This window comes from Leuresthes tenuis, unplaced genomic scaffold, assembly GCF_036924035.1.
Source record: "Leuresthes tenuis unplaced genomic scaffold, fLeuTen1.0.hap1 SCAF_18, whole genome shotgun sequence".
Taxonomy (NCBI): domain Eukaryota; kingdom Metazoa; phylum Chordata; class Actinopteri; order Atheriniformes; family Atherinopsidae; genus Leuresthes; species Leuresthes tenuis.
In genome coordinates this window covers 5572196-5597974 of record NW_027325372.1, presented here as the reverse complement: position 1 = coordinate 5597974, position 25779 = coordinate 5572196, and the positions used below count along the sequence as shown (strand labels likewise).

Below are 25779 nucleotides of genomic sequence, written 5' to 3'. Positions count from 1 at the left end.
CTTTGAATTTCTACACAGCATAAGTTATTAGTACATCTCTTTGCTAAATGTACTTAGTTCAAAGTAAGCATCATTTGTTGACTTGGTGTTTATAAAATCACATACAGCAGAGGTTTGGATTAGCCAAACGCATCCAGCCGTGGTTTAGAGTGCTGAGTGTAATGTGTTGACACAGCACAGCTGTTTTCCCTCTGCAGCCATTTCTTCTCCTGGTGTTTCTCTGTTTACTTCTCTTTATTGATCTGCGGTGAAGTTGTTTGTTTTGCTACTCAGGACCTCCTGCGACCTGCTTAGCGATTAGAACAGTCTGAAATGGAAGCAATTAATGTAAAATCATTACACAAGCAGAAAGATGGAACTGATTAAACCAATCAGTCCATGTTGCTGAGAGAAACCTGCTCTTGAGTTGTGCTTTAACCTCTTTAACCAACTTTAAAGGTGGAAGAAAAAGTTATGTCTTTAATTACAAAGTCATCATTGTTTTCTCAAATTTCAGGTCATGTATGCTCAGAACAGGATTGGTTGTTCCTATGACCTTTGACATAAATGACTACAAAACTAACCCTGACTATATACAGTAACTGTTTTGGAATACAGACAATTTCTTGCCAACAATATCTATTTCCATGTTTCCCATTCAACTGCATTCAGAACCTAATTGAGACATTTTCTCTTTGAGCTTCATGGTGTCTTTAAATCACACGTTTGCTAAATGTTATTTTGTTGAACTTTGTGTTGCAGTATTGTTACTTTTGAGTTGCTGGAGCAACTTTTTATGAGGTGGTATCCAGGTTAGCACCGTCGCCTCATAGCAAGAGGGTTCCATGTTCAATTCCCAGCTGGGGCCTTTCTGTGTGGAGTTTGCATGTTCTCCCCGTGTATTTGTGGGTTCTCTCTGGGTACTCCAGCTTCCTCCCACCATCCAAAAAGCATGCATGCATGTTAGGTTAATTGGTGTCTCTAAATTGTCCCAAGGAGTGAGTGTGAGCATGTGTGAGGTCATTTGTCTCATTTGCCCCCCCCCCCACGACCCCACAGTTGGATTAGGGGTTATAGAAACTGGATGGATGGATATATTTACATGCATATTTAGAAGATAAATTTCTACCAGCAGACAACAAATTCCATCTATCCATCCATCTATCCATTCGTACTTTAAAATTAAAATAAAACTTCTATATGAAATGGAGATCTTAAAAAAAAAAACAACTTAATGTCATGGGCTGTTAGCAGTCATGTCGCATGTAAAATCTTGATTTGCAAAGTAACTCCAGCTGTGCAGTGATTCTTGAAAAATACCTTGACTGTACCATAGTAAGCATAGCAGAGTTACCTTAAACACAACAGAAGCCTTTTTTATTTCAATGTAATTTATTTTATGCATCTTCTCATTTAGCTCTCAAACATACAGCTCTGCACACCAAAGCAAAAATAACTCACAAGAACAATCCAGCCACAATTTCTGCACCCAAACAGCCTCAAACAACTCAGTCTTTATGGTATTTCACTTACACACATTTTAGACACAGTTTTTACTCCCGAGGGTAAAACCTGCTGTGTTTGGGATCCTTCCCTCCTGATCAATCAGCTTTTATTCAAGTCACACTGAGTTCTTCTTTGTTTAATCTTTATCTGTCCTCTTTACAGGTTCTTACAGTCAGATAATATTGATAAGCAGCATCGTCTTTGTTTCACAAGGTGAGTGATGTTTTCTGTAAAGACTTTTGAAAACTTGCAGTTGCTGTGGTTTTCCTTCCTATTAAAGGAACAATGACACTTAGAATTTCAGTAATTTTTTTCATTGAGCAGAACACAATATGTAAAAAATGCATAATAATAGAATCCGATAAGTCTTTTTTAAGGTTTTTATGCTTGTTTGGTACACTTGTAAATATGCTCAGTGAAGAAAACGCTACTAAAAGTAAGTGTTCATTTAATGGGTCTGTTTTCTGTGATGAACATGGCAAGTTACTGAACAGGCAGACATTCATGGAATCAAATATGTGACATGTGTATGATGAGGTGAACTGTAAATAATTCAGTGCAGCATGTTAAGTTAGAAAAAAACTGCACAAACATTTAGAATTGTGATGAGGACTAATTTCCCACCATATAATGTACATATGTAAGCTAAAACTTTAATCATTTCCAGAGGTGTATTTGACTTATACTGAAGTTACAATATTAGTTGTCCCATAGCAGTAGAGCTAAGATACAATAGGTGGCATAATGACAGAAAAAAAATAAATAAATAAAAGCATTACTCAGATAAATTTACATCATAAGACAAGAAGCTTGTAGCTTTAGTAGTTCAGCAGTGTACATGGCAGGATCTTGTACATTAATCGCAATACTTAGCCTTTACAAATTGTACAACTTAAAAGGACAGACAAATCCTTTTCAAACAAATCCTTTTTTTTTTTTTTAACAGAAGAACTCTATGAAATTGGCTCCATAAGGTTTTGAAGGTAACTGATAGTTTAACTTCCAACTTTGGCAACAAAACCAAACGTGGAGGCTGGCAATCACTTTAGGTCGAGCACAAAAAACACAGCTGTAGAAGATCAATCTGAAATTTTATCAGATTTAAATTGCACGCAAATCTAAATGGGGAAAAAAAGGGTTCAAATAAAAATCTTTTATGTTTGATAGGTTAAGTTTAAAGTCCTGCCAGACATGTTTCACTAGATATCACGCTTGATCTAAATATTAAGATTTTTCCACTTTCTTATTACTGAAATGCCAGAAAACCCTGAAATTTCCAAGCATTTGATTTTTACTCAACCAGGATTGGCATTTACAATGAGCAGCGTGTAACTGCACAGCAGAACTATCTAAATGAGTTTTTATAACTCCAAACCTTGCAGTGACCCCGAGCTTCTGCCCAGAGTGAAACTGGCCACTGTTACTGCAGAACAAACATCAAAAGTAACAAAAAAAATAAATTAAAAAAATGTTTTAAGGTCATAGTTATTAACTTTAGATGCTTAATGTATCATTATAAAAGCAACACATGAAGGTTAAACCTTTTAACAACATCCAGCATAAACACGGTCTTAATTTTCATGTCACCAGACTGTGTAATGTTTCTCAAATGCTGGATATAAGTTTAAGGCAAGTTGGGCTTAAATAGTGGCAATTTCCAAAATAACCACTGGATTATCAATTTATTACAATCATACTTAGCTTCAAACATTTTAAAGCAATGCATAACTGGAAATGATATAAACATTTCTACTTTAGTGCCATCATGTGCAAACCACTTTCTTTGTGCTGCACTGCTTTGACACTTTTACAGACAAAGTGCAAATAAGTGACTCCTGCTCTTAACAGCAAGATCAGTGTTTGGAAAAATATATAATGCATCCTCTTCATCTCCTCATACAGGACAGAAGGAGCAAAATCAGTCTTTAGGTTTAAGTTTTGACTCATTTGTCCATCCAGTTGACACAGTTGAACACCACAAGGGGGCAGCAGTTAACAGACATTATTACTTTCTTTAATGAGCCTCAAATTCTCTATCTGCAAAAATATTTAATAGACTGTAATAACTGTAAGCAAATTATTGGTTTAGAAGAGAAGCTTTTCTGATGCTTTAAACAGAAATAAAAAAAAAACTTTCTGCTCCAGCTTTCCTGCAGCCATGTTGGCCGTTTTTCCAACAGTTGAAAGTGGCCAAAGATCCGCAGACTGGCTGCTTTCAGATACAGGTTAGGATGATTGAAAAAGAAAAAGAGACTTTACAGCCGCTGCTTCTAAAATTCTTTTGCCTCTATTAAACAACCCCCCCTCCCCCTCACACACACACAATTTTAGATTTGTAGCGCTTCTGCACACTGTTAAGTTTCCCTGTCAATCAGCAGCACAACAGGAAGTGCCAACAGTGGATGTCTGTGTATGTTAGGGTTTTCTCCAAGTCAGGGGAGGGATGGCAGCATTGATGTCGCAGCAAGAATCTCTGCTCTCAGAATTGGCAGGTAGAGCCGGCTTCTTCCTCTCCTTTTCCTCGCTGTCGGAGTCATCAGCCGTAAGTGTGATGAGAGAGGGGGACTTCCTGTAAAGCAGCACAGAAGGTGACAAATACATGTTTCGACAGACTGGTGTGTTTGTGCCCGTCAAGCATAATTACATTCAAATCAAAGAGCTAAAATTCTTTTTTCCTTAAAAAGATAAGCAGAATCTGCAATCTGGTGATACTTTTGTCATTACTCTCCCAAAGTCAACAGTTAACTGTGTGTGAACGTTTCACCCCATGTGAATGAGACCTCATGATTGTTTTTATGGCATTTCAAGAAATAACCCAACCATAAAATAGTATGTCAGCAGCTAAATTAGAAATAACTTGTTTGCCAGATTTCTACAGTGGCCGGAAAATACATTTATTTATGTAGCTCATTGTCTATATTTACAAAGGGGGAAATCTATTTACCTAACCTTTTTATCATGTAGAAGACAATGTTTTTTTTTGTTTGTTTTAAAATCAGGTGTTTCAATGAGTCATGGGATATCAACACGGTTATGTTACATGACAAAACAGACATCTAGTTCTGTGACTTGATGGAACAAAGTACAGAGTAACTGTAGCCTGAGTTGCGCTGATACAATCCTGACACTCATGCATTTCCATGTGAGAAGTGCCATCATGTTGGAAATACTCCAGCTCACTGAGGATGGTGAGTGAGGCTCCCTACTTATACGTAATGTGCTGATTTCAGCACTGTATGTATGTGGACGTAACTGTAACACCATCAGGCTTTAGACTGCAATATTCAGTGCTAGGTGTACCAACTTAAAGTAATATCTTAGTAAGTCTTGCCAAGTCAGGGTCATTTCTTGTGTGTTACCTGTCTCCACTCTGCGTGATGAGTCTCCTGCAGGTCTCCATCTGGACATCCAGGCCTCTCTTCATCGAACACATCTCCATGTACTCGTGCAGGTGACGGTTCATGTCACTCTTTGCTGTGGCCAGTTCAAGCTGAACAGGACACGAGGAACAGATACCAACATTACTACTTCCACTACAACTTTAACAACCGCACAACTAAGTTTTAACTACCTCAGCCACTTTTTGCATCCTATTTGAATATTAAAGTCTCACCTCTATCTGGTCGATGGTCTCCTGGTATTCCTTCTCTCTGGTTTGAAAAAGAGACTCTGTGTCTTTAATCACTTCTTCAATGGATTCCTCTTGTAGCTGGACACAGCAAGTGTTGTTCGTCAGTGTGGAACAAAAAGAGAAAACAGTCTGATTCCATGAAGTCAGTTCAAATTTCTCAAATGTTATTAAGGTATTTAATTTGGTCTCAATGTAAGATTTTAGTTGGTGTTGAAATAAAACGTGTAGAGGTGTGGAAGTTAATTCAAGCCGTACACACAGACTGATCAGATGCTAACATTTAAAGGACGTGGACATGAAAATGGTAACATCTAGGAAATGGTAAACATCTGCAGGATTCCTCTGAAAAGCCAAATAAACTGTTAAACAACAACAAAAAGGGAACTTTTAGTCAGTCAAAATGGCTGACTAAAAGTTCTGTCCGGAGTTAGTACTGCTGAAATCTTTTAATCTCTTGTGTTTTCCCTGTGGCTCCTTTCACCGTTCACTAAGCAGGTTGCTGACCTCCTTGACTGACTTATCTGGTTAAACAGCTTATATGTCACCAGGATAGACTCGTCATCAGCGTGATCAGACTGTCAACAAAAAAAGCACGACCTGCGCAACGATCACAAGAGACTGAAAGAAGCTCATTCACCAGGTCGTCGAAGTGGAACGAAAAAAAAATGCCCACAATAGGAAATAACTTGCCTGACTTTGAAAGTAGACGTGTGCAAAGTGGATTCCACCAAATCAATTCTCTTATTTACTTTAACAAGATTCAAAACAGTTGTATTTATCCAAATGACCCCTTTTGTTTAACCATCAATGTGAAATATACACATAACTTTTAGTCATTTTCACCTCACAAACTCATTCTTTTTGATCCATTACTGCAGTTAGAAAAATATTTTTAAACTGATGCATTTACTCAGATTCAATTTGAACGTTTATGCAACAATGTGAACCATAAAGTGTTTTGGAAGATTAAATTATTTTAGATGACAGGAGTTTAAATGATTTAGTTAAAAGTAAGTTTATAAACTAATTCTTTATGCAAACTGAATATTTTTGTGGGAAAGTAAAAATAAAAATAATCTCAAGAGGTCTTCCAAGCGCAGGTCACACTAAATATTGTTTTAATTCCCTTTTTTATCTTTTAGTTGCTCAAATTTTTGTGCATCACTTTGCAGACTGAAACAAATGAACAAATCTGAGTGTGTGTACCTCTCCCTGTGTTTCCACTCCCAGTGTGTATCCAGGAAAATCCTCCCACAGGAGAAGAGTTTCTTCGGTTTCCTCCCAGGCCAGACTGTCACAGTCATCCTCAAACTCACACTCTCTCCTGCACACACACACATGTTATGGTGATTGAACGTTGGCATGTTTAACAGTCACTTCAGAAACTTTCAGACCAACACCTACAGCTGATTCAGCACCCTCTGCATCTGTTCATTGATCTGATTGGCTGACGTGCCGCACGATTCATCGCCTTTGGCGCCGCCTCCCTCGCTCTCAGACATGCTCTGTTCGTCTCCATCCCCGCTTTTCGCAGACTGCCCGCTCTGCTTCCTGGCATGGCGGCTCAAAGTGGAGGGGGGTGTGGGTACCTAATGGATGAAGATGTGCATATAGTATTTCCTCAAATTAAAACCAGGATTCAATCAAAAGTCAAGCCTCCTATAAACGGCCGGGGGCGAGGTCGAGGCAGACAAATTAAGGTAAAGCACCTACACAGGTTGACTCTAGAGTGGTGGAGAAAAGAAGACGTGGACGTAATATTTGTGTCTGGGGTGTTGGATTAAGTGTGTTGCGTGTTCTCCTATTAATCAAAGTTTGATTGACATATTTCTACATTATCAAGCAAGCAGGTGAAACAGAATTCTACATACAGGGGCTGAAAGTGGTCAATAAGTTTAGAACAAGGATGTAGGGAAAATTGTTGAAGCATTTATTGACCTACAGTCAATTTTGGAAATGCAAATGTAATGTGGCACATCAGTGGCTGAAGTAGCGTGTAGGTTTTGAACATCTATGCATGTCAAGGGGCAGAAGGAGGATCAGTTTTCTAAGGCGCATATCTGAGTTTTATCTGAGCAGTTGCACAGATTTATCAGCAGTATGTTCAACCTCATGGTACACAGTCTAGCCTCTCCAAATTAGTTAGGGGATATGCATGTTAACACATGTCTGTAGTAAAGAGGTAGAAGTGTTTATAGCATCATTTCTCAATTCATTTTAAGAAAAATATGATAAGTCACATGAATAACGACAGCCAGGTATGCATTCAGTAGCCAATATCTGAAACATTCTGTTGAAAAAAGCGAATATATTAGACTGCATTGTGCCACCAGAGGGTGCCAGTACAAGTCCTGCCCCTAGAAAAAGAAAGACAAAGAAATCTGGCTAAGCACCCAAGTTAATAAAGTCTGCCTTTACTCGAAGCATGGCATTTAAAAACTGAGGTGGAGGATTTGTTGGTTGCCGCAGACATACCTGGAACATGTGGATCACATCCTCACAGTTCCTCTGCTGGGCGACGTCACAGAGGCGTGCGGTGATGTCAATGCGCCGGCAGATGTCCATGTCCACCTTCATAGCCTTTTCCTGGATCTTACTGTCCAGATCTGACAGGTCCTGAGGCAAAGACAGAAAACCATCTGTTGTAATGTGTTTAAATAATCTGTGACCAGGATGGATGTAGAATAAAATAAAATAAATTACTGAGCTCTGCTATAAGCTTTAAATGGACGACAGAAGTATTTCAAATCAAATTAAAATGAGTGGGTAAAGTTTCTTTAATTTCTAAATCTTTCTTTCAATATGAAATATTACTTAAAAAAGTAAAAGAAATGCTGCTTTGAGCAGACTTACGTTGCTGACCAGTCCTTTGAAGAGAACAAGCTCTGCCTTGAGCTGCTTTACTCTGAGAGCCAGCTCATCCTGACACACTTCACTTTCCTGTAAGTCCTACAAAACACACACCATTAAGTTATCTGATGGATGTATGAAGCTGACAGACATCATTTGTTTTGCAAAGATAAACACGTGTGTCCCATTGAATAAATTATTCACATCTAAGGTGATTCACATGGTTGTCTATAGGAGTAAGTGTTGCTACAAACAGTTAAAACTGTCATTACTGGGTCAAATGTATTAGCAGGATGGCAGAAATCTCTGTAAAATAAAATCATGTAGATCATTTGTTCAGTTAAGAAAGTCTGACAACATTGTTAGACCTTAAACCAAAAACAACTGAAGTGGCAACATACCTCCTCCAGTTCAGCCACCTTCTCCTGCAGATCCATCCTGGCTGTGTACTCCTCCTCCCATCTTTAAACACAAACAAAGCCAAGATTTTCACATCGAATGATGTAGACAGGTCAACTTTAAGCAGCATAAATACAATATGATCACAACAAACTGCATTTCCACCTCTAGAACTTTCTGCAGAGACCAGACCTTTGGAGTGTCCTTTACCTGACCTTGACCATTTCACTTAAAGTATTAAAGTTACTGAAAAGTTCTCGCTTCAAATCTACCTTCAAGAATCACATTCATCAACAATCTGTCTACAGTAACACAGGTGGTCTCAAAACACAGTTCCCACTGAATATGAAGCAATAAATGACCATATTGTATTTTCACTGGAACTTCCTCTCATTGTGTCATCTTTGGGACATTTATAATATATGTCATACACAGTTACACCCTCATCAGAATCCTTCAGTTCTCAGGTGAACGTAGCCTAATTCCTAAATAAGGAAATGCCTGAGAAGCATCAGCTTTTTAGTCTTCAGCTTTAAAACCCACCATGGTTACCTGCCTGTCTGACCTATGCTGTGCAGAATAAAGGCCCCTCCCACAAACTCATACATTTCTACTGAGCATGTGTTACATAAGGAGAGACCGTGCTATGAGCATTGAGAGCACGAGTGGCACGAACAGCATGCTCCAGCAGCCCTCTCAGTCACTATGGAGAAGAGACAGAAATAAACGAAGAGCAGAGACAGGCTGCACTGCAGGACTTCCACCTAAAATGATTTATGGTTAACTTTTCCTGTTTAAGTGTGATCCATGTCCTGTCTTATTACATGTACATATGTCAATATTACATTTTCTATTGTTTCTGTTTTTGTCTCATTAGCAGCTTTGCTAATGATGATGATAGACTGGTTTACCTTTCCAGTATTTGGTCTGAGGAAAATAAAAAAGCAATGCCATTTTGACATGTTGATAAGACTCAGCACAGTACGAGTCTTGCGTAAGGAAACATGAACTAAAAGCTAACTCAGATACTGACACTTTATTTCAGGATATCTTATTTCACTCGTCTGATATCATCCATTTCCAAAATTAAAACATCCATGTCATTGTAGGAATCTCATTTTCTGCAAATTAAAGACTTGAGACTACTGTAGCCTAGCATTACTGTATTAGTGTTATCAATGGCAAAAGAAATGGCATTTTCATAATGAATTTAGTTAATAATTTTTAAAAGAAAAATTCAGAAAAACTTTTTTTTTATTAATCGATTTTTTTTAGAACATGTTTTGGAACAATTTGTGTAAGCAGCTCTTGACCATTTTAGTGTCAGAACCTTCAGAGGATGCGTGACTTCCATAAAACTCAGGACCTGCTGACGGTCTCTTAAGCAACAGGGAAAAAAACAACAATGGGACAAAGGCACAGGTTTTACCTTTGTTCCAAGACCTCTCAGTCAGAGGTCTAGGAACTGCCAATACTTCTCTATTACAATCATCATTTTATACTTCACACCAAAAGTTATCAACTGAGTTGCTATAGCTCCAAAATTATGACACGCTCCGACTCAAATCATTCCTACTATTGACCTTAATCCAGGGATCTCAAACTCTGGTGTCCTGCAGAATTTAGACATTTCCCTGCTTCAGATCGATGCCTCATTAGCTGGTTTGTCCAGAATTGAAGAATCTTTTGAAGAGATCCTTTTAATCTGAATCAGGTGTGTTGAAGCAGGGAAACATCTAAAACCTGCAAGACAGAGTATATTCTAATTAATGACTGACATCCAAATTATGACCGCCTATGCAACTGCAATGCTTGCATCCAATAAAAGTCTTACTATGTGGCAACATAAAAACGAACAACTACATTAAAAGCCCACTAGAGTTAGGAAAATTGTGTTTACTATGAGGAAAAATATGTACAACTGCATGCAAAAAAAAAGTTTAATCTGCAGTTACATCTGGAAATAACAGTAAAGAGAGACAAAATGAGAAAAATCTGTGTCCCTTACACTGCCCCACATACACGAACTGACTTAACTCAGTTCAGGAACTCTAGCAGCTGAGGAGGAAGGTAGAGAGGGAAAACCTGTCAGCTCCATACAATACACACACACAGGCTGCCCCGGCCATTAACTCAGGTGAGAGACTAGTTTAAACTAGTTAAGTTGACTAGCTAGCTTATCTTCATTAGCTCCCTGTTAAATTCAGGATAGAATTTAAAATTAATTTCCTCATATACAAAACTCTTAATGATCAAGCTCCATCATGTCTTAAAGATCTCATGGTTGAACATTTTCCCAACAGAGCACTCCGCTCTCAGATTGCAGGTCTACTCGTGGTTGTGATTTGGCGCTACATTAATAAAACTGAATTTAACTGAAAAGTTTTAATTGGATTATTACCACAATATCGCTGTGCATGTGTATGTTGCAAGGATAAATCACATGTAAGTTACAAACACTGAAGACAAAAGGAACTCTAAGGAGACTTTTTTAAGGAAGGTATACAGATGACAAGGACCAGAGTCGGTGAGAAAGGGACACTCAGATATGATGTCTGGAGAGAGAAAGCACCACATTGAGAGCTGATGTCCTTGTCACCCTGATCTGTTTAAAGTCTCAACACGTGGCTCTGCAGTGAGGCTGCTGCAGCTGGTTGAACCGTGATGATGCATTCACTGCTGAATGACGCAAAAGCTTGGGAAAATGTTGACAACAGTCAAAGTAGAGACCGTTACTGCATAGGTGATGAGAATGTTTCCGCTTCATGCAATGAGCCAGTCATTACAGACTTCCTTTTATCAAATCACTGATCTTTCCACAGATGTTTCTTTTGATTAACTTCATTATAAGGACAGAAGATGCAAAAGCACACAAAACCTTAGAGTTGAAATACATACGCTTTTGTAAAAGAAGAAAAGAAAGTACAGGCTCTGAAATGTGTTTTTCAGTATAAAAGTAAAAAATTTTAACTTTGAAGGTCAATTTCTGCAGCTCTGTGAATGCAGATCTCACTGCACTATATAATGTGATCTGAATACTAAACATTGTGATTTAAAACACGACGATGGGCAAAATTCCAACAAAAAGAAAAAAATATCGACATTGACAACGCATTCATCAAGAATCTTTCTTACAGTCAGCAACTTTTAACGGTTCTGTTAAATAAAGCCATGGGTGAGGCATAACTTGCTAACATAAAATCTGATCCATGTTTAGTTCCATCATCTTGTTACGTCTGTCATGTGCTTAAGATTGTAATGTCTAAATGTCCCCGTCACACCCATGTAGGCTGACATCAGTCGTTGAAATTGTTAGGAAGGCGCACAATAATGCAAAATAAAAAGTAGTCCACAGATGGTACCAAATACATTAAATATCAATGTTTAAATCTGGATTCATTATGTGAAGGAGCTCTGTGGTGTCTGGCTTTTAGAGTATAATATGTGTCTGTTCACATTGACTGAAAACATCTGTCAACATTTGACAAACTTACAAAACTGGTGTCGTTGCTAGAACAGCTTTTAATAATGGCATTAAACTGGAATTGATTCATATCTTAGAAAATCTTCAAACATTTCCAGTGCTATGATTTGACCTGGTAAGGATGAGGTGATTGTTTTATCATGTTCGGATATGAAGCTTTCTATGTTAAACTGGAAAAAAAAATCATCTTTGAAGAGAGGGGGTGGCCTCAGATATCAACTTGTATCAGGTCTGAATTCTTTAACGAGACAACACCTCTGTGGACATAGCAAGATTGTTAGAAAGTGTCTGGTATGCACAGACTGCACATTTTCCTGATCAAAATCTCACTGCAATGAAGCCATCTTAAGCTTAACCGAATACGCAGGGCACCAGAGAACGAAAACCATAAAGGGTTTTTACGGCTGTATTGTTAGAGACAAAGAACAAGATGACAAAGACAATGATGTCAGCGCCTGTCTGACGCTGTGGAGGCTCACTTGGAACAGAGCGGGGGGTCAAAACAAGGTGTGAGCAAAGGCAGATGGATGAGGAGTCAGCAACAACAGCAGAAAGCAATTTAACACAAGCAGAAAGAGATCTAATGAGCAAGTGCGGGAAGAGAGGAAGAGGACATTGAAATGAAGAGGGAGAAATGCAATGAAACAAAGATACAGAAGAGGGTATGGACTAAAATGGAAGGAAGGGAGACGGAGGGGAGGATGGCAAACTGGGTGACATCACTGCTGGCGGTCACAGGCCAGTGCTGCATTGCAGGTAGCAAAACAAAACTCAGCAGGGAGGAGGAGAAGAGGGAGGGATTTTAGGAGGAAGAGAGGGTTAAGGAAGAGAAACAAATTAGAGGCCCAAGTTGGAAAGAAAGGAGGGAAGGACTCTTAAGATTAAAGCAATATTTCATGTTTAACTTCTCAGTCTACCCTCCAGACACAGATAGCCTAACATTCCCAATCACATGAGAGAGAAATTAAAGCATTTTTCTCCCAACTGCCCTGGGAAACAGTCGATATATCTATCTACATGGAAACACCGTCATGACTACAATCACGGACACATCATTTTCTTTTTTTGATGAATTAGGTGGTTTTTGCATCTGATGGACATCTTATAGCCTGGATTCCACCATTATGCTCAAAGACTAAATATGTAAAAGGGTGTGCCATCTCTCCTTCAGAGTCCTATGCCTGGCATGTGTGAGAAGGGTTTGAGACAACCTGAAATTACAACAGGAAAAACAAAATTAACTGGATAACATAAAAAAAAAGCTATGGTTAGAAACACAAGTTTACTGGACATTTTTTTTATTTTAAATTTTAGGCTTACATTTTCTATTATTTAATTTTCAGAGCTAAAGAGGGACAGATTTAATCTGCTGAATGTTTTAAGTGTCTAAAGAAAAAAAAACATACAGTTTTGCTTAAGCTAAACTTTGCTGCAGGAGGAACATGCAGCATCATTTTAAGCTCTCTGACTGGTTATTATTTATTTAAAAGTACTATAGGAGCTACAGCTGACAGAGGTTATCTAAGGACCAGATATTTTCCAATAAGAAACACATGCACTATCCCATTTCCTCCTCTAGGCCCGACAACTTGACCCCCAATGCCCCGATTGGACAACACAACTCCTTAAGATTGAAGTAATGAGCTTTGGACTCAGTGGTATTTCTCATATAGATCTGTAAGGCCTTAAAGCTTACATGAAACAATTTATAAATAAATTAGGTATGATACTAGATAATGATTTTAAATTAGAGAAACAGATTACTCCGGTGGTAGATTCTTTAAACTGAGGCTTTTTTTCCATGGTTATGTTCATTGTTGTTGTTACACACTTGTAATGCCCTGTATGTTGGTGTTAGCCAGTCATCCCCCTCACAGCTGCAGCTGCTCCAAAATGCTGCAGTCCATCTTTTAACACTACCACAAAAGCCTGAACACATCTTCCTGGTACTCGCTTCCCTTTAATGGCTCCCTGTACATTCTAGTATTGATTTCAAGGCTGCAATTTGGCTTATTTTTGATTGCCGTCTCTTATATTCCTGAACTCGAACAACAAGCTTGTGCACTGGTAAGGTGAAAGTCTACGAACAGTTTGCTTCTAGCTGTCCCCAGATCTAAGCTGGCACACAGAGAAGACCAAGCCTGCAGCTTTTAATAGAGTATGCATATTTTCCTTTTGTTGATTTTTTTGTAATTTATTTTTCCTTATTCCATATATTTGTCATTTATTTTTAACGGGCAGCACTTTGGTCAACTGCAGTGGTTGTGCTTTTAAATATGATTCATAAATAAATTTGCCTTGATATGATTGTAGTGTAAAATCCCAATCCCTGTTTAGAAACTCACTCCCTATTTTAGCCAAACAAGTACACTGAAGCGGTTCTAAAATGTCAAAAATATTTGGCTCTATATTTCTTTAATTGAGTCATTGCCAGTAGGTTTCATCAGTTGCTATGCTGCTAATAAAGATTTGCTATAATTTTGTATCTTGCTAAAAAAAAAAAAACAGAAAACAGAGCATTTGGTTATGTTGAGAACAAATTGATTGAGACGTGACACTTTGCATACAAAAGCATGATCCTGACAATTACCCAAAATTCAACATGATGTGACATCGACTTCAGATTCTTTGTTACTGGGAAAAACAAATGTAGTTCCACAGCAATTACAGCTGAGGCCCAAAGGTAATGTAGTATTTAGAGCCGTCCATCTGTCTGAAATTACTTATAAGTGGAAATAATTGGGATGAGTGCCCACAAATGAGCAAATAAACTGGTGAGAAAGAACATCAATGCTGTCGAGTCAAACATCCTGCTGCCTCTGAAGTTGATGTGACTGAAGGTTTGTCTTGCAGAAGCATTCCTGCCTCAGCAGATTCAAGCACAAAGTAAAGAAGTCGGTGCTTTTTAACAGAACAGCAGTGGAAAACAGTGTGTCAATGTGTGTCAGCGCACACCCGAGGAACAAGTGAGAAATAAATATTCACAGAATTCTGCTTCAACATATTTAAGCAAAATGTGATGCTCCAATCTTTTCTTTACACTGGGGGTTTGTTTCTGTCGACTTTAATGCAGTTATTGTGATACTGCATCTTTGGACAAATGTATCAGAGACAGACTTACCCTCAATGACCTCCTAAAAGACATAAAAGAAAATGCTTCCTGGATATAAACTGCTAGGGGAATTACCTTTATGTGAGGACAAATACCTATCAGCACATCAGGTGACCCCAGCCTATATCAGGTTTCTAACTTTCTGAGAGACCAATCAATAAAATCTACATTGTAGGACAAGTTCCACTGTAGCTTCTATGCCATTTGTTCACTCAACAATGCATTTTCAGAGCAACTTTATTTAAAAGACATCCGTTTAGCAACAGTGAATCTAAACAGGATGAAGAAGACATTTTTTTTTTTACATGTTTTTAAACTCTTGCTCTAGTTAATGTAACATTTCTTGCACAAGTTCAGTAAAGTTGATCAGTCGCCCAGAGTAATACTGCAAATAAACAGCATAAATGATTAGTTTATCTGCGTCTAAGAACAAAGAATTGAACTAATCAGAGTGATATTTCCTTCATTTTTGTGGGAGTACTGGCATCTAGTTGAGGACAAAGGTAGTGCTGCTGTGCCTCAACTGCATCTGACATCTCTTTGTGGTTTCATCTGGATCTAATTCCCAGAGAATGAGCTGGGTTGCATCTTTTACAACTATACATATCTCCTGTATTTTCTCCTTGGTACAGCAGCAATTTGAGAATAATATGTCAGCATTTAGATGAATATCTACAGCTTTGGTTTTAAAATCACACCTGTTTGACACAGCATATACAACACAATGCACACTGACCAAGTCGGTAATTACCTTTAACAGATCAAACATATTTCACATTAAAGTTGCAAAATATGCAAAGCATATCATGATGGAAGACTTCAGGTTTGGAAAAAAAAGCAAAGCTTCCCCTCCCTATGATACTGAGCAACAATATCATCATGCAATCTGTTGTTGGGTTCAGAATTTAGCATATACTGCTCAAAACCGAACTAAATTATTTTATGTAAACTTCAGCCAGCCCCAGGCTGCTAACCTTTGCACAATCAAACTCTGATCATCGTCTCAGGTGCCTCTTGGTCCTGACTAATGTCTCCCAAAAAACACAAACTTAGAAGGCGTCTTTAGGTACAAATTATGCCAACTGTATCAGCTAATGTCAGAATACCTTTAGTAAAAGGTTAAAAATTCCTACCTTCTCTTGTATTCATCTCTTTCTCTCTTCACTTTGGCCAGTACGTTGTACAAAGCCCTGATCTCCGGCGTGATGGTGTCGATCTGGACTCCAACACCGTCTGGGTGCGTCCAGGAGACCCCAGGCCCAGTGACGCACGACTCCCTCCCGATGCCAAAGCGGCGGGTGTGGTTGAAGGACCAGATAGTTCCAGGGAGGAAGCGCGGTGGAGGGGGGAGAGTGTTACTGGTGTTTGTGCCGGTGTGAGAAGCGTGCTTCTCGTTGATGTTACCGGTAGTTTTGAATGGGTCGCTAGGACTCAGTGCTGGGCTGATGGAAAAAGCGGATGTGTTGAGGTTGGAGTTTGAATCCGTGTTGAGGTTGTTTCCCAGGAGGTATTTGTTATCAAAGAGTGGAGGAGGGTTTAGAGTGGGAGAGAGTAGGCCGCCGGGTAGGTAGGCCGAGTTGTTGACGTTGTGGAGCGGGATGAGGTTCGGTCTGGCTGGAATAGGCCCGATGAATCCAGTCTGTACTCCCATATCTTTGGTCAGGGGCTTCTGGTATCCGTCTCCTCCACTGTTATCTTCTAAAGCCTGCTGCAGTTGCTTCTCCAATACCTTATTCCTGCGCTCCAACTCGTGCACTTTAGCCAAAAAGCAGCGGAACCGCAAGTTCAGGGTCTTCAGCACGCTAATGTTGGATCCCAGGTCGTTGCGCAGCGCCGTAGCCGCTGGGGGGACGCGATGCAGGGGACTGCTCAGGTGAAGGTAGGCCAGGCCCGACGGTGGCAAGGCGCCCAGGTCCAGCCCGGACAACCCATCAGGTCCAAGTCCTCCGTGGTCACCCAGGAAGTATCCTGGCTCCGGGATGGCGGAGTCGGTTTGACCCGTCATCTGATGATGTTGCTGCTGGGGAGCCAAGAAGCCGTTCTCTCCCAGGACAGGATTCATGCTTGAGTAGGAAAATCTGAAATGCTCGAAATCCGGCATGAACCCAAACTTATTTAGATTCAGTGCGACAGATAATTCCGTTAAAACGCAGTCTGTTAGCTCAACCCGGAATCAGACGCTGCTGCTTGTTTTACAGTCTTTTCCTGATTTCAGCAGGTGATCCCGATGCGAAGAACAGCTGTGAGCTAGAAGTCAGATGGGGCGATTTAGAAGGATGTTTAATTTGCAGCAAATTACCAATTAAAAGCCAATATCACTGTAAACAAATAATGACGCACAACAAGGTGTCTCTAGATTTATGAACAGCTGGAGCATGCAGCAAAATACTGAGTTTACTTTTATGCCGCACTCACTGAGGAGAGGAGAATCATTGTGGCGATGCACATAAGCATAACACGATTTTTCTCTAAGTTAAAAAAAAAGCCTTTCGGGAACACTGGATTAATTTAATGAACATTTAAGCAACGTACCTGGCAGTCTGAGGAGGAAAGGCCAACTGCTTCCAGTTAAGGACGAGTCAGTGCGTAGCCGCTGTGCAGCAGAGCCCGGGAATAAACGCAAGTGAATGACTGCGGCTGTTAGGTACCGTACTGATCCTAAAAGAGGGACACCAAGCAGCGTTTGCTACCATTGTAAACACAGTAAAGACGCATCTACATTTGTTTCCAAAACCTCGACCTTGGCTAGAATTCTTCACTAATTGAGCTCATGTTCCTGTTTTCATTTAGGCGCATTGAGGACACAAATTAATGTCCCAGTTCTGGGATCTTAATGGAGGTGGAGAAAGAGCTGAAGGCTGACTGCAAGGTGTGAAGAGCAGCATTCACTTGTCTGCCTAATAATGCATCATTATGGACAGGGATCACAGTTGAGGACATTATTCAAATATTCTTATATTTGTTTAGTGGTTGGGACAGAGGATGTTCTATGTCACATCACAAACTGTTGATGTTTTTAGGCTGATGCAAAGATGGAGTTCAAGAGTTCAAGATAATTTTTCTCCAGTATCCAAACAGCCCAGAGTTTGGAAGACAAGCATTTACATTTATTAGGGGCCTCACAGAAGGCTCAAACCACCAAAACCTGACCAAGAAGATTATTTTAATTACAAGCCATTTCTGACTTCTGACATTCTTGTTGGATATGGAGGTTTTGTTTATGACAAGAAACAGCTTCTATGTAGAAGGTAAAAACAAAAAGAACACTAGTATGATCACATCTCTTCAGTATTTGCCAGTAATGATTGCCAAGCCACCATGTGTGTCAAACCATTAACAAGTCCACATGTGACTGTGTCAGAGAAAACAAGGATAAAAAATTACCGTATAGCTTTCTTTAGGTTTCCTGATGTTGTTTTACTTAAAGTGGTGATTTTGTTCACCTATCTCTTTAAGGTTGCCACGGTGGGAGACGCCTTTGTTGTAACTTGTGCAAAATTCTTTGTGCAAAAAAAAAAAAAAAAAGTTTTTTTTTTCCCCAGAGGAAAGTTATTCATTTTATTTTAGAGTTCAAAGAGTAATGATCAGTAGTGGTTGAGCCCTTCAGCAAGGGGCCATTTAGATGGCTATTAGACTATGGCTTCTGTAAAATGCAGACCAAGGAGAGGAATTGGGCCTAAGTAATAAGTCCCTGCCCATTCAGTTAGCTAACAAAATATTAAACTTCCCCTTAGAGCCGTTGCTTATTATATGAACAAACATTACAAATATCCAAACATTATTTCAAGACCAATTCTTCACACACAATTTGGTAAATCCATCCTTTAAATATTTCCAAACCTCAATCATTTAAAAATAAAAAGCATCTTTCAAACTGTGGATCAAATTAATTAAATGTAAAGAAGAAAAGACCATTCATTGAGTAACATTTCAGGGATTAGAGAGAAAAAAAAATTAAAATAAAATCAATGCTGAGAAGAGGTGAAGTTGTCAAAAAGTTTTTATTTTCAGATGGACATTTCCTGTGGAGGAGATTAATCCTGGGGCAGATGTAACAGCATCCAGGTACATGTGAATGAACAAGGAATCATAGAAAGCAACAAGTTGCAACTTTATTCTTTGGAGAACATGTGCTGGACCAGGTCACAAACACGGTTGCTGTATCCAAACTCGTTGTCATACCTGTGAGCAAACAGAATATAAAGGATGTTAAGTACGCCAGTGATTATGTGTAGTCAGGCAGATTATCTTTGCTGCACAATAAATGTGATTACATTACCAACAGAATTAACCTGCGTTGGATTAATAGTGCAATTGATCATGTTTTAATAGTGTTTTTTTTTTTTTTTTTTTTTAATTTCTTTAGAAAAGACTCTGCAAGTTCAGGGTCAATTTCCCCAACACATTCAAAGAATCACTTAAATTTTCTCATCTCTGTAGATGCAAAGTGGATACTTCAGCAGATCTTCAGAGTACTGAATCATCATAAACTGCCAAATATGCTTTTATGTTCACACCGAAGCCCTCCAGGTTCAGAGACCTGACAGAGCCGGCTAAACTGTACGTCACCAACTCACCATGAAACCAACTTGACAAAGTGCTCGTTGAGAGCAATACCAGCACCGGCATCAAAGGTGGACGAGTGAGGGTCACTGTTGAAGTCTGTGGACACAACCTGAGCAGAAATATGTATACGAGATATAATCTCTGAAATTAAATTATGGAGAAAAAGTACACCTTACTCTGTAAAATTTTGTGATGTGCTGCCATCTAATGGCTGCGAGACAGCCATGAGCAGCAATCATTTACAAAACATCTAAATTGTTCTGTCATATTGACAACTTCAGTTTTGTACCTGATCCTCTGTGTATCCCAGAATTCCTTTCATAGGTCCCTCAGCAGCAGCCTTGATGACCTTCTTGATGTCATCATATTTGGCCTGAAGGGGAGGAGCAAAAAGATGTTTTTAAATGGTTCTGGGTTGATGAATTTAGCTCAGTTCAAAAGAAATAGGAACTTTTATAAATAAAAAAATAAAACACTTACGGGCTTCTCCAAACGGACAGTCAGGTCAACCACAGACACGTTGGGTGTGGGGACACGGAAAGCCATACCAGTCAGCTTTCTGTTACGAGACGGTCAGAATGAAAGCATGAAGCGCATTTCACAGAAATTTATCCACCTTCCTTAATCCTGGAGAAAGAGGAAGCCCAGCTACAGAGTCATAGCTTGAAGGCATGATTTAAGGGCTGCATGTTTATGCATTTGGCAGACGCTTTTATCCAAAGCGACTTACACTCACATTTCAGGTAGTGTTAGGGGTCTTGCCCAAGGACCCCTACTGGAGGCAATACCTTCGAAAAAAAAAAGTTATTTGATAATCATGAGGAAATTGGATAAAGGAAAATTGTACCCATTCAGCTCAGGGACAACCTTCCCAACAGCCTTTGCAGCGCCTGTGGAGGCTGGAATGATGTTCTGGGAGGCACCACGCCCATCTCTCCACATCTTTCCTGAGGGACCATCAACGGTCTTCTGTGTGGCAGTGACAGCATGGACTGTGCTCTGGAAGAGCAAGACATATCCATGAATGTTATATTGTGGCATTTCCCCACATTTGTTGGACCAAAAATGAAAATCACAAGCAATCAAAACATTTTCACCTGACTGACAAATGAGCTCCACCTGATCAGGTGACCGACTACAGTGATGCAGTATTAAATGCACTAATAACCGATTTACGATGAAAATAGGATGTAGGTGAAGCACCAGTGTCATGCACGATGTCATCAAATCAGTGAAGTGTGCAAGTTCTTTACCATGAGACCCTCAACGATGCCAAAATTGTCATTGATGACCTTGGCAAGTGGAGCCAGGCAGTTGGTTGTGCAGGAAGCGTTGCTATGGGGATATATATATAAAAAATAAATAAAAAGTTATATCAGACTCACTACAACCGACAGCCAACACTGCTCCTGCAAACAGAGGATCAGGGGAGGCTCACCTGACAACCTTCATGGAGTTGTCGTATTTGTCGTGGTTGACCCCCATGACGAACATGGGAGCATCAGCACTGGGGGCAGAGATCACCACCCTCTTAGCTCCACCCTTCAGGTGAGCCTGGGGGTTAAAAGACAAAGACTTAATACAGAGGGATTGCATTTATGCACGTTAAATAAAGACAACATATAGAAACTTAACTAAGTTGTTCCTTTTACTGGCTTCTTTAACATATTAGTTCCCAAAGTTTAAATAATGCATAAATCTTCACATGACTTCTGCATGAAACTACCCCGTAATCATATTCCATTGACAAACCAGTTTGAGAGCATTTGGTCAACATACAGAAGCCTTCTCGATGGTCGTGAACACACCAGTGGACTCCACAACATAGTCTACACCAGCATCGCTCCATTTGATGTTGGTGGGGTCCCTCCTGTTGAGACAAGTTAAACAGAATCTGACTACATAGAGACAAAAATTAAAACCTTAAAGTGACGGTACGCACTCGTGGAAGACCGTGATGTGCATCTTGCCAATAACCAGTTTACCACCCTCTGCTGTCACCTCTCCATGCTTCCAAGTACCGTGAGTAGAGTCGAACTTAAACATGTAGACCTTAAAAATAAAAAAAGGAGCATTTTAATGTTCAAATATGTAGCTGTCCTACACAGCAACCAAAATCTCAAGGGCCCCTCCTTTTTGTCAATCTGATAATGGGATTGTCTACATTGATGGCAATGTTTATATATAAATAAAAAAAAACAACACTTAGAAGAAGTGCAGAGAAACACTGTAAAGTCTTAGAAGTCAACAGCAACACAACCATTGACATTTTGAGCAGTTGGAAAGATTTTGGAAGGCAATGTGTCAGGACTCAAATTAGCAATTTAGAGCACAGCAGATTTTCAGAAAGGCAGCCAGGCCTCTCACCATGTAGTCTAGGTCGATGAAGGGGTCGTTGATGGCCACAACATCAACCTTGCCACCTGCGGCAGCAGCACGGGTCACCAGACGGCCAATGCGTCCAAATCTGAAATGCAGAAGGCAATCGATGACCAGAACAACTCAAGAAATCACACTATGGTCAGCATAAAAATATGTTTAAAGGGAATAAACCAGACAAATTTAACATTTTCAGCCATACGAAAAAAAACAAAAAATGTTTGACACAACATTGTGAGCCCATTACAAGTCTGAATTCAAAAGCCCTGAATACTGAGCTGCAAAATGACACAAGATTAAAGCTCTTGCTATAAAAGCCAAATTGAACTTTCTTCAAGCTTCTAGCCTTGCATTCTTAGAGACTGAATTTGAGCACTTCACGCTTCTTAGAAACAACTTCAAGTCCAAAGCCAAGACAGCTGGATTCCCTTTACATACTACTAACCAGCAGGAGGCGCCAAATACCAACCTACCACAGCTCATCTCATTGCAGATGAAAGCCTGCCTGTACAGCACCTGCCAATCCTGACTGAAGATAACAATGGTTGGCACGAGCAGACAAATATCAGGGCAAGAGATATCAGGACTAAGTCACCCATAATCACTGAATTTCTAGCAAGAGAGAAAAAAAAAAAACCTTCACATTCTTCATTAACTTTAGGTTAGAAGTTGAGCATGCAGATGGGTCAACAAGGATGCAAACTAAAACTAAAACAAACTAAAACATTTAGGATGCAAAATAAAACAAACAAACATTTATCCAAGCTCCAAATATTACTGAACTATCCAACTATCCATGGAGTGTTGACCAATTTTCTTGAGAAAAGACTGAGTTGGATTTCAGACCCTGCTCTCAGTAGATTACAGCAAGATGAAGAATTTCAAAAGGTGGTGGGAAAGAACTTGCACTCATTTATCAGTGTAGTATCCTAAATACAACTGCTAGAAAGGGTTAAAATGGCAACTTTTAGAAGTAAGAGGAACTTAAGTGTGAAAAAATTTATGTTCCAGTTAAAACTGCAGAGCAGAGTTGCTGAAAAAGTTCAGCTCAATTAATCTAGGTTTGCATTGTTTGCCCACAAGATAAATACTGTCCATTTTAAAAACTCGTTAATGCCTTGTTCAAAAGGAAAATAGATGTAAAGATAGTAACTGCATGCCTAAGGTACACAACTGACTTTAGGATAGAACGATGAAATGAAGCGTTACATTTTAGACACCAAATTGGTCATTATGCAACTCAGTCCAACAAGGAGCAATAATGAGTTGTATTAGATACTGCAAGTTGTCCTGGAAGAAACCTTGAAATTCCATGTCAAGAGACCATCACATGATGAGAATCCCAAGTTAAGAGACCAAGTATAAAAGGTCGACATGCACCAGGAAGTTAAGGTAGCATACGTAACAAAGTGCGTTTGAAATCATTCACTAATTTCTTGTGAAGGAGGATATAGTGGGCACATCATGATCAAATGTTTTTTGGACACTACACTGGTCATTTTCTTAGAGCAACAGAAACTTTGACATCTGAAATGGCAGGATGTCTCAACGTGACCCTCGTCAAAGTAGTTTCAATTCAAAAGCCATGAATAAGAACTGCATAGGGACACCAAGATCACAGCACTAGAGCAATACCAGTTATGTAAACTATTAAAGCAGTGTAAAATGGGTGACTAAATCAGGGACAAGCATTTTCTAAATTACAGAATGTTAAAAGCATTTTTATACAGCTCAGCATGCATCATGTGTCCTCAGATTAGGCAGCGCTTCAAAGCCAGCTCAAAAGAGGGTCCTCCATGACACTGAACTTGCTCAACTTATCTCCAACCCATGAGCGTTGTTTTATAGGAGACAGGTCTGCAACAAAACAGTCAGAGCCTTGCTGTAACTTGTGGTTTGGTCAGTTGTTACAGAGAATACAAAAAAAAAAGACAAAAGGTCTTAAATGTTAGTGGTGCACACATTAAAGTCAGCGATGAAGAGAATTCTTGCATCCGACAGCAATGTGACAAACATAAAATGTGTACCAACTCACTGTAATTTAGACCCCCGTTACATCATCACACAACAGGTCACCCTAACGCACGAAATGTGTGAAGCACAGATTGCCAAAAAGTTTTAAAACTTCTTGAAAACAAAATTTAAACTGTACAGGGATGATAATGAATGCTTTGGAATGGATGTAAAAAAGGCCTGCCTATATAGGATTTGAGGGGAAAATGCCAGTAGTTATGCAGTTTCCCTTAGGTTTGGGGAGCCACCAGATAGCCAGAAGGCCAAAATGGACAGCAGCCCATCCTCTGTTTCTGAGGCTCGCTGTTGGCATTGGCATCTGTCCAAGATTAACAAGCTAGATCTCACAGCAGCTGCTTCACAGAGAAGAGAATGTTTCAACAATCTCCAAGTCTGAGCAGCATCCCTACACTGCTGGCAAAAAAAAATTAAAAATAAAATAATCTCTGGACTTTAGCAGAAAGGTTAGGGAGTTAAATTTAGACAAGGGGAGAATAAAAGGAATGTGACAGCTGGGGAGATTATAGATACAGACAGAGGGACTGGAGGGGGATGAAGGGTGTGAAAAAAAAGGGGGCATCAACTATGACACCACTGTACTATAAATAACCAGAGAATAGACAGACCCAGTACAAAGTGGCTGCTCGAGCGGGGCAGCACATCCGACCAATTACTGAAAAACACTGAAGTTTGAGATGTTTGGGGATTAAGCTCAAGGATCCCCCACCTCTTTCTATTAGATTACATATGCCTTTTCTGTCATCTCACATACACTTGTTTTCAACCACAAATATCTGGAGCAACGCTGCATTCAGTGTCACAATTAAAGACGCTTAAGTCCTGAAAGTGAACACCAAATAACTGGCATCTACGGTCAAAGCAAAGTTCCAGGACTTTAATGCAGGGTTGCAACTTCTGTTTATCTTAAAATTAAAAAAAAAAAAAGGTCCCAAAATGGTTTTAACATTGTGCCCATTGTTACAGGACAAATCAAGCTATGGTTTAGCTCAAAGTACTGTTTGAAAGAAATTCTTAGTTTGCCATCACATAGCAATTTTTTTTACTTAAAACTACAACACTAACTTTACCTAGAAACTAAAACTCAACATCTAATGGACACAGACGACTTTACTTTTTCGCTCAAGCTCATTTCAAATCCTTTTTCCATTAATCTACCAAGTAGAAGTCTTCAAACTAAACCACATCATCCTCTAAAATGTCCTCCTACACTTTCTGGGATTGTTCTTATAGTGAAACAATGAATTCCACGAAGAGATATTCAAAAGAATTTCAAGAGCATTTTCCAGGACCACTGTGACTTGCGGCCCCATACAAGACAACAGATGGTGAACGCTTGAGAAATGGGGATTAATGTGTCATAAGAGCTCAGATTAAAGATCAATCAATGTCATAACGCTACAACATATAATGACAAAGCGAGAAAACAAACAAAGGAGAGAAAAATCGAGCTCACCCGTTGATCCCAATCTTCACCATTTTGTGATGTGGTCAAGTCTCCGAAAGGAAGAAAAGTTGATCATTTAATTTGACTTCAATCTAAAACAGCACATGCCTCTTCATGCTTATGTGACTTAAAATAAGCAATGTGACAGCAAAACATTAATTTAAAAGAATATTTAAGTTAAATGTTCAAATTAATCGACAGAAGGCCTAACAGGAAAAACTAAAAGTCGCTTTTTTAAGTCTTTCACCTGTCGCTCAGAGCCGCGCTTAAGATCCAACAGACATAAATGACTGCACAGCTGTGACAACTTTAGCAAGAAAGAAAAAAGACGGATGAACTCACCTGGGCCGCCTGGAGATGTAACAACACGCTCCCGTACAGGAGAAGAAGTGCAA

At 39.4% G+C, this 25779-nt stretch overlaps 2 protein-coding genes across 3 annotated transcripts; both read right to left on the bottom strand.

Moving 5' to 3' along the window:
• Positions 1-1375: 1375 nt before the first annotated feature.
• On the bottom strand, positions 1376-17574 carry iffo1a (intermediate filament family orphan 1a). Of its 2 annotated transcripts, none has more exons than XM_072370519.1 (10): positions 17494-17574; positions 16095-17208; positions 8368-8428; positions 7970-8065; positions 7592-7732; positions 6521-6705; positions 6323-6440; positions 5099-5194; positions 4845-4975; positions 1376-4054 (listed from the first exon to the last, which is right to left on the bottom strand). In XM_072370519.1, exons 2-10 carry the CDS (start codon positions 17060-17062, stop codon positions 3901-3903), a joined length of 1950 nt encoding a protein of 649 aa, XP_072226620.1. In that variant the 5' UTR covers positions 17063-17208; positions 17494-17574; the 3' UTR covers positions 1376-3900. The 2 variants fall into 2 exon arrangements, with proteins under 2 accessions (XP_072226620.1, XP_072226621.1); XM_072370520.1 differs by having other exon boundaries at positions 16095-17201; positions 17490-17541.
• Positions 17575-18943: 1369 nt separating this feature from the next.
• LOC140275116 (glyceraldehyde-3-phosphate dehydrogenase-like) lies at positions 18944-25458 on the bottom strand. The gene is made up of 11 exons (XM_072370511.1): positions 25394-25458; positions 21895-21994; positions 21470-21579; positions 21307-21397; positions 20966-21081; positions 20781-20862; positions 20375-20526; positions 20008-20086; positions 19817-19900; positions 19539-19636; positions 18944-19143 (listed from the first exon to the last, which is right to left on the bottom strand). The coding sequence occupies exons 1-11, from the start codon at positions 25414-25416 to the stop codon at positions 19074-19076; spliced, it is 1005 nt and encodes a 334-aa protein (XP_072226612.1). The 5' UTR covers positions 25417-25458; the 3' UTR covers positions 18944-19073.
• Positions 25459-25779: the final 321 nt, after the last annotated feature.

Bases quoted from the DNA above. Each gene is read 5' to 3' on its own strand.
- iffo1a (XM_072370519.1), bottom strand. From the start codon at position 17,062: ATGCCGGATTTCGAGCATTTCAGATTTTCCTACTCAAGCATGAATCCT. The intron at 8,429-16,094 runs GTAGGAATTTTT...TTGTGTTTAAAG, and splicing joins AGAGATGAATACAAGAGAAG to ATGGGAGGAGGAGTACACAG. The intron at 7,733-7,969 runs GTAAGTCTGCTC...TCTTTGCCTCAG, and splicing joins TCAAAGGACTGGTCAGCAAC to GACCTGTCAGATCTGGACAG.
- LOC140275116 (XM_072370511.1), bottom strand. From the start codon at position 25,416: ATGGTGAAGATTGGGATCAACGG. The intron at 21,082-21,306 runs GTATGTTGACCA...TTTAACCCCCAG, and splicing joins CGACCATCGAGAAGGCTTCT to GCTCACCTGAAGGGTGGAGC. The intron at 20,863-20,965 runs GTGAGCCTCCCC...ATATCCCCATAG, and splicing joins AACTCCATGAAGGTTGTCAG to CAACGCTTCCTGCACAACCA.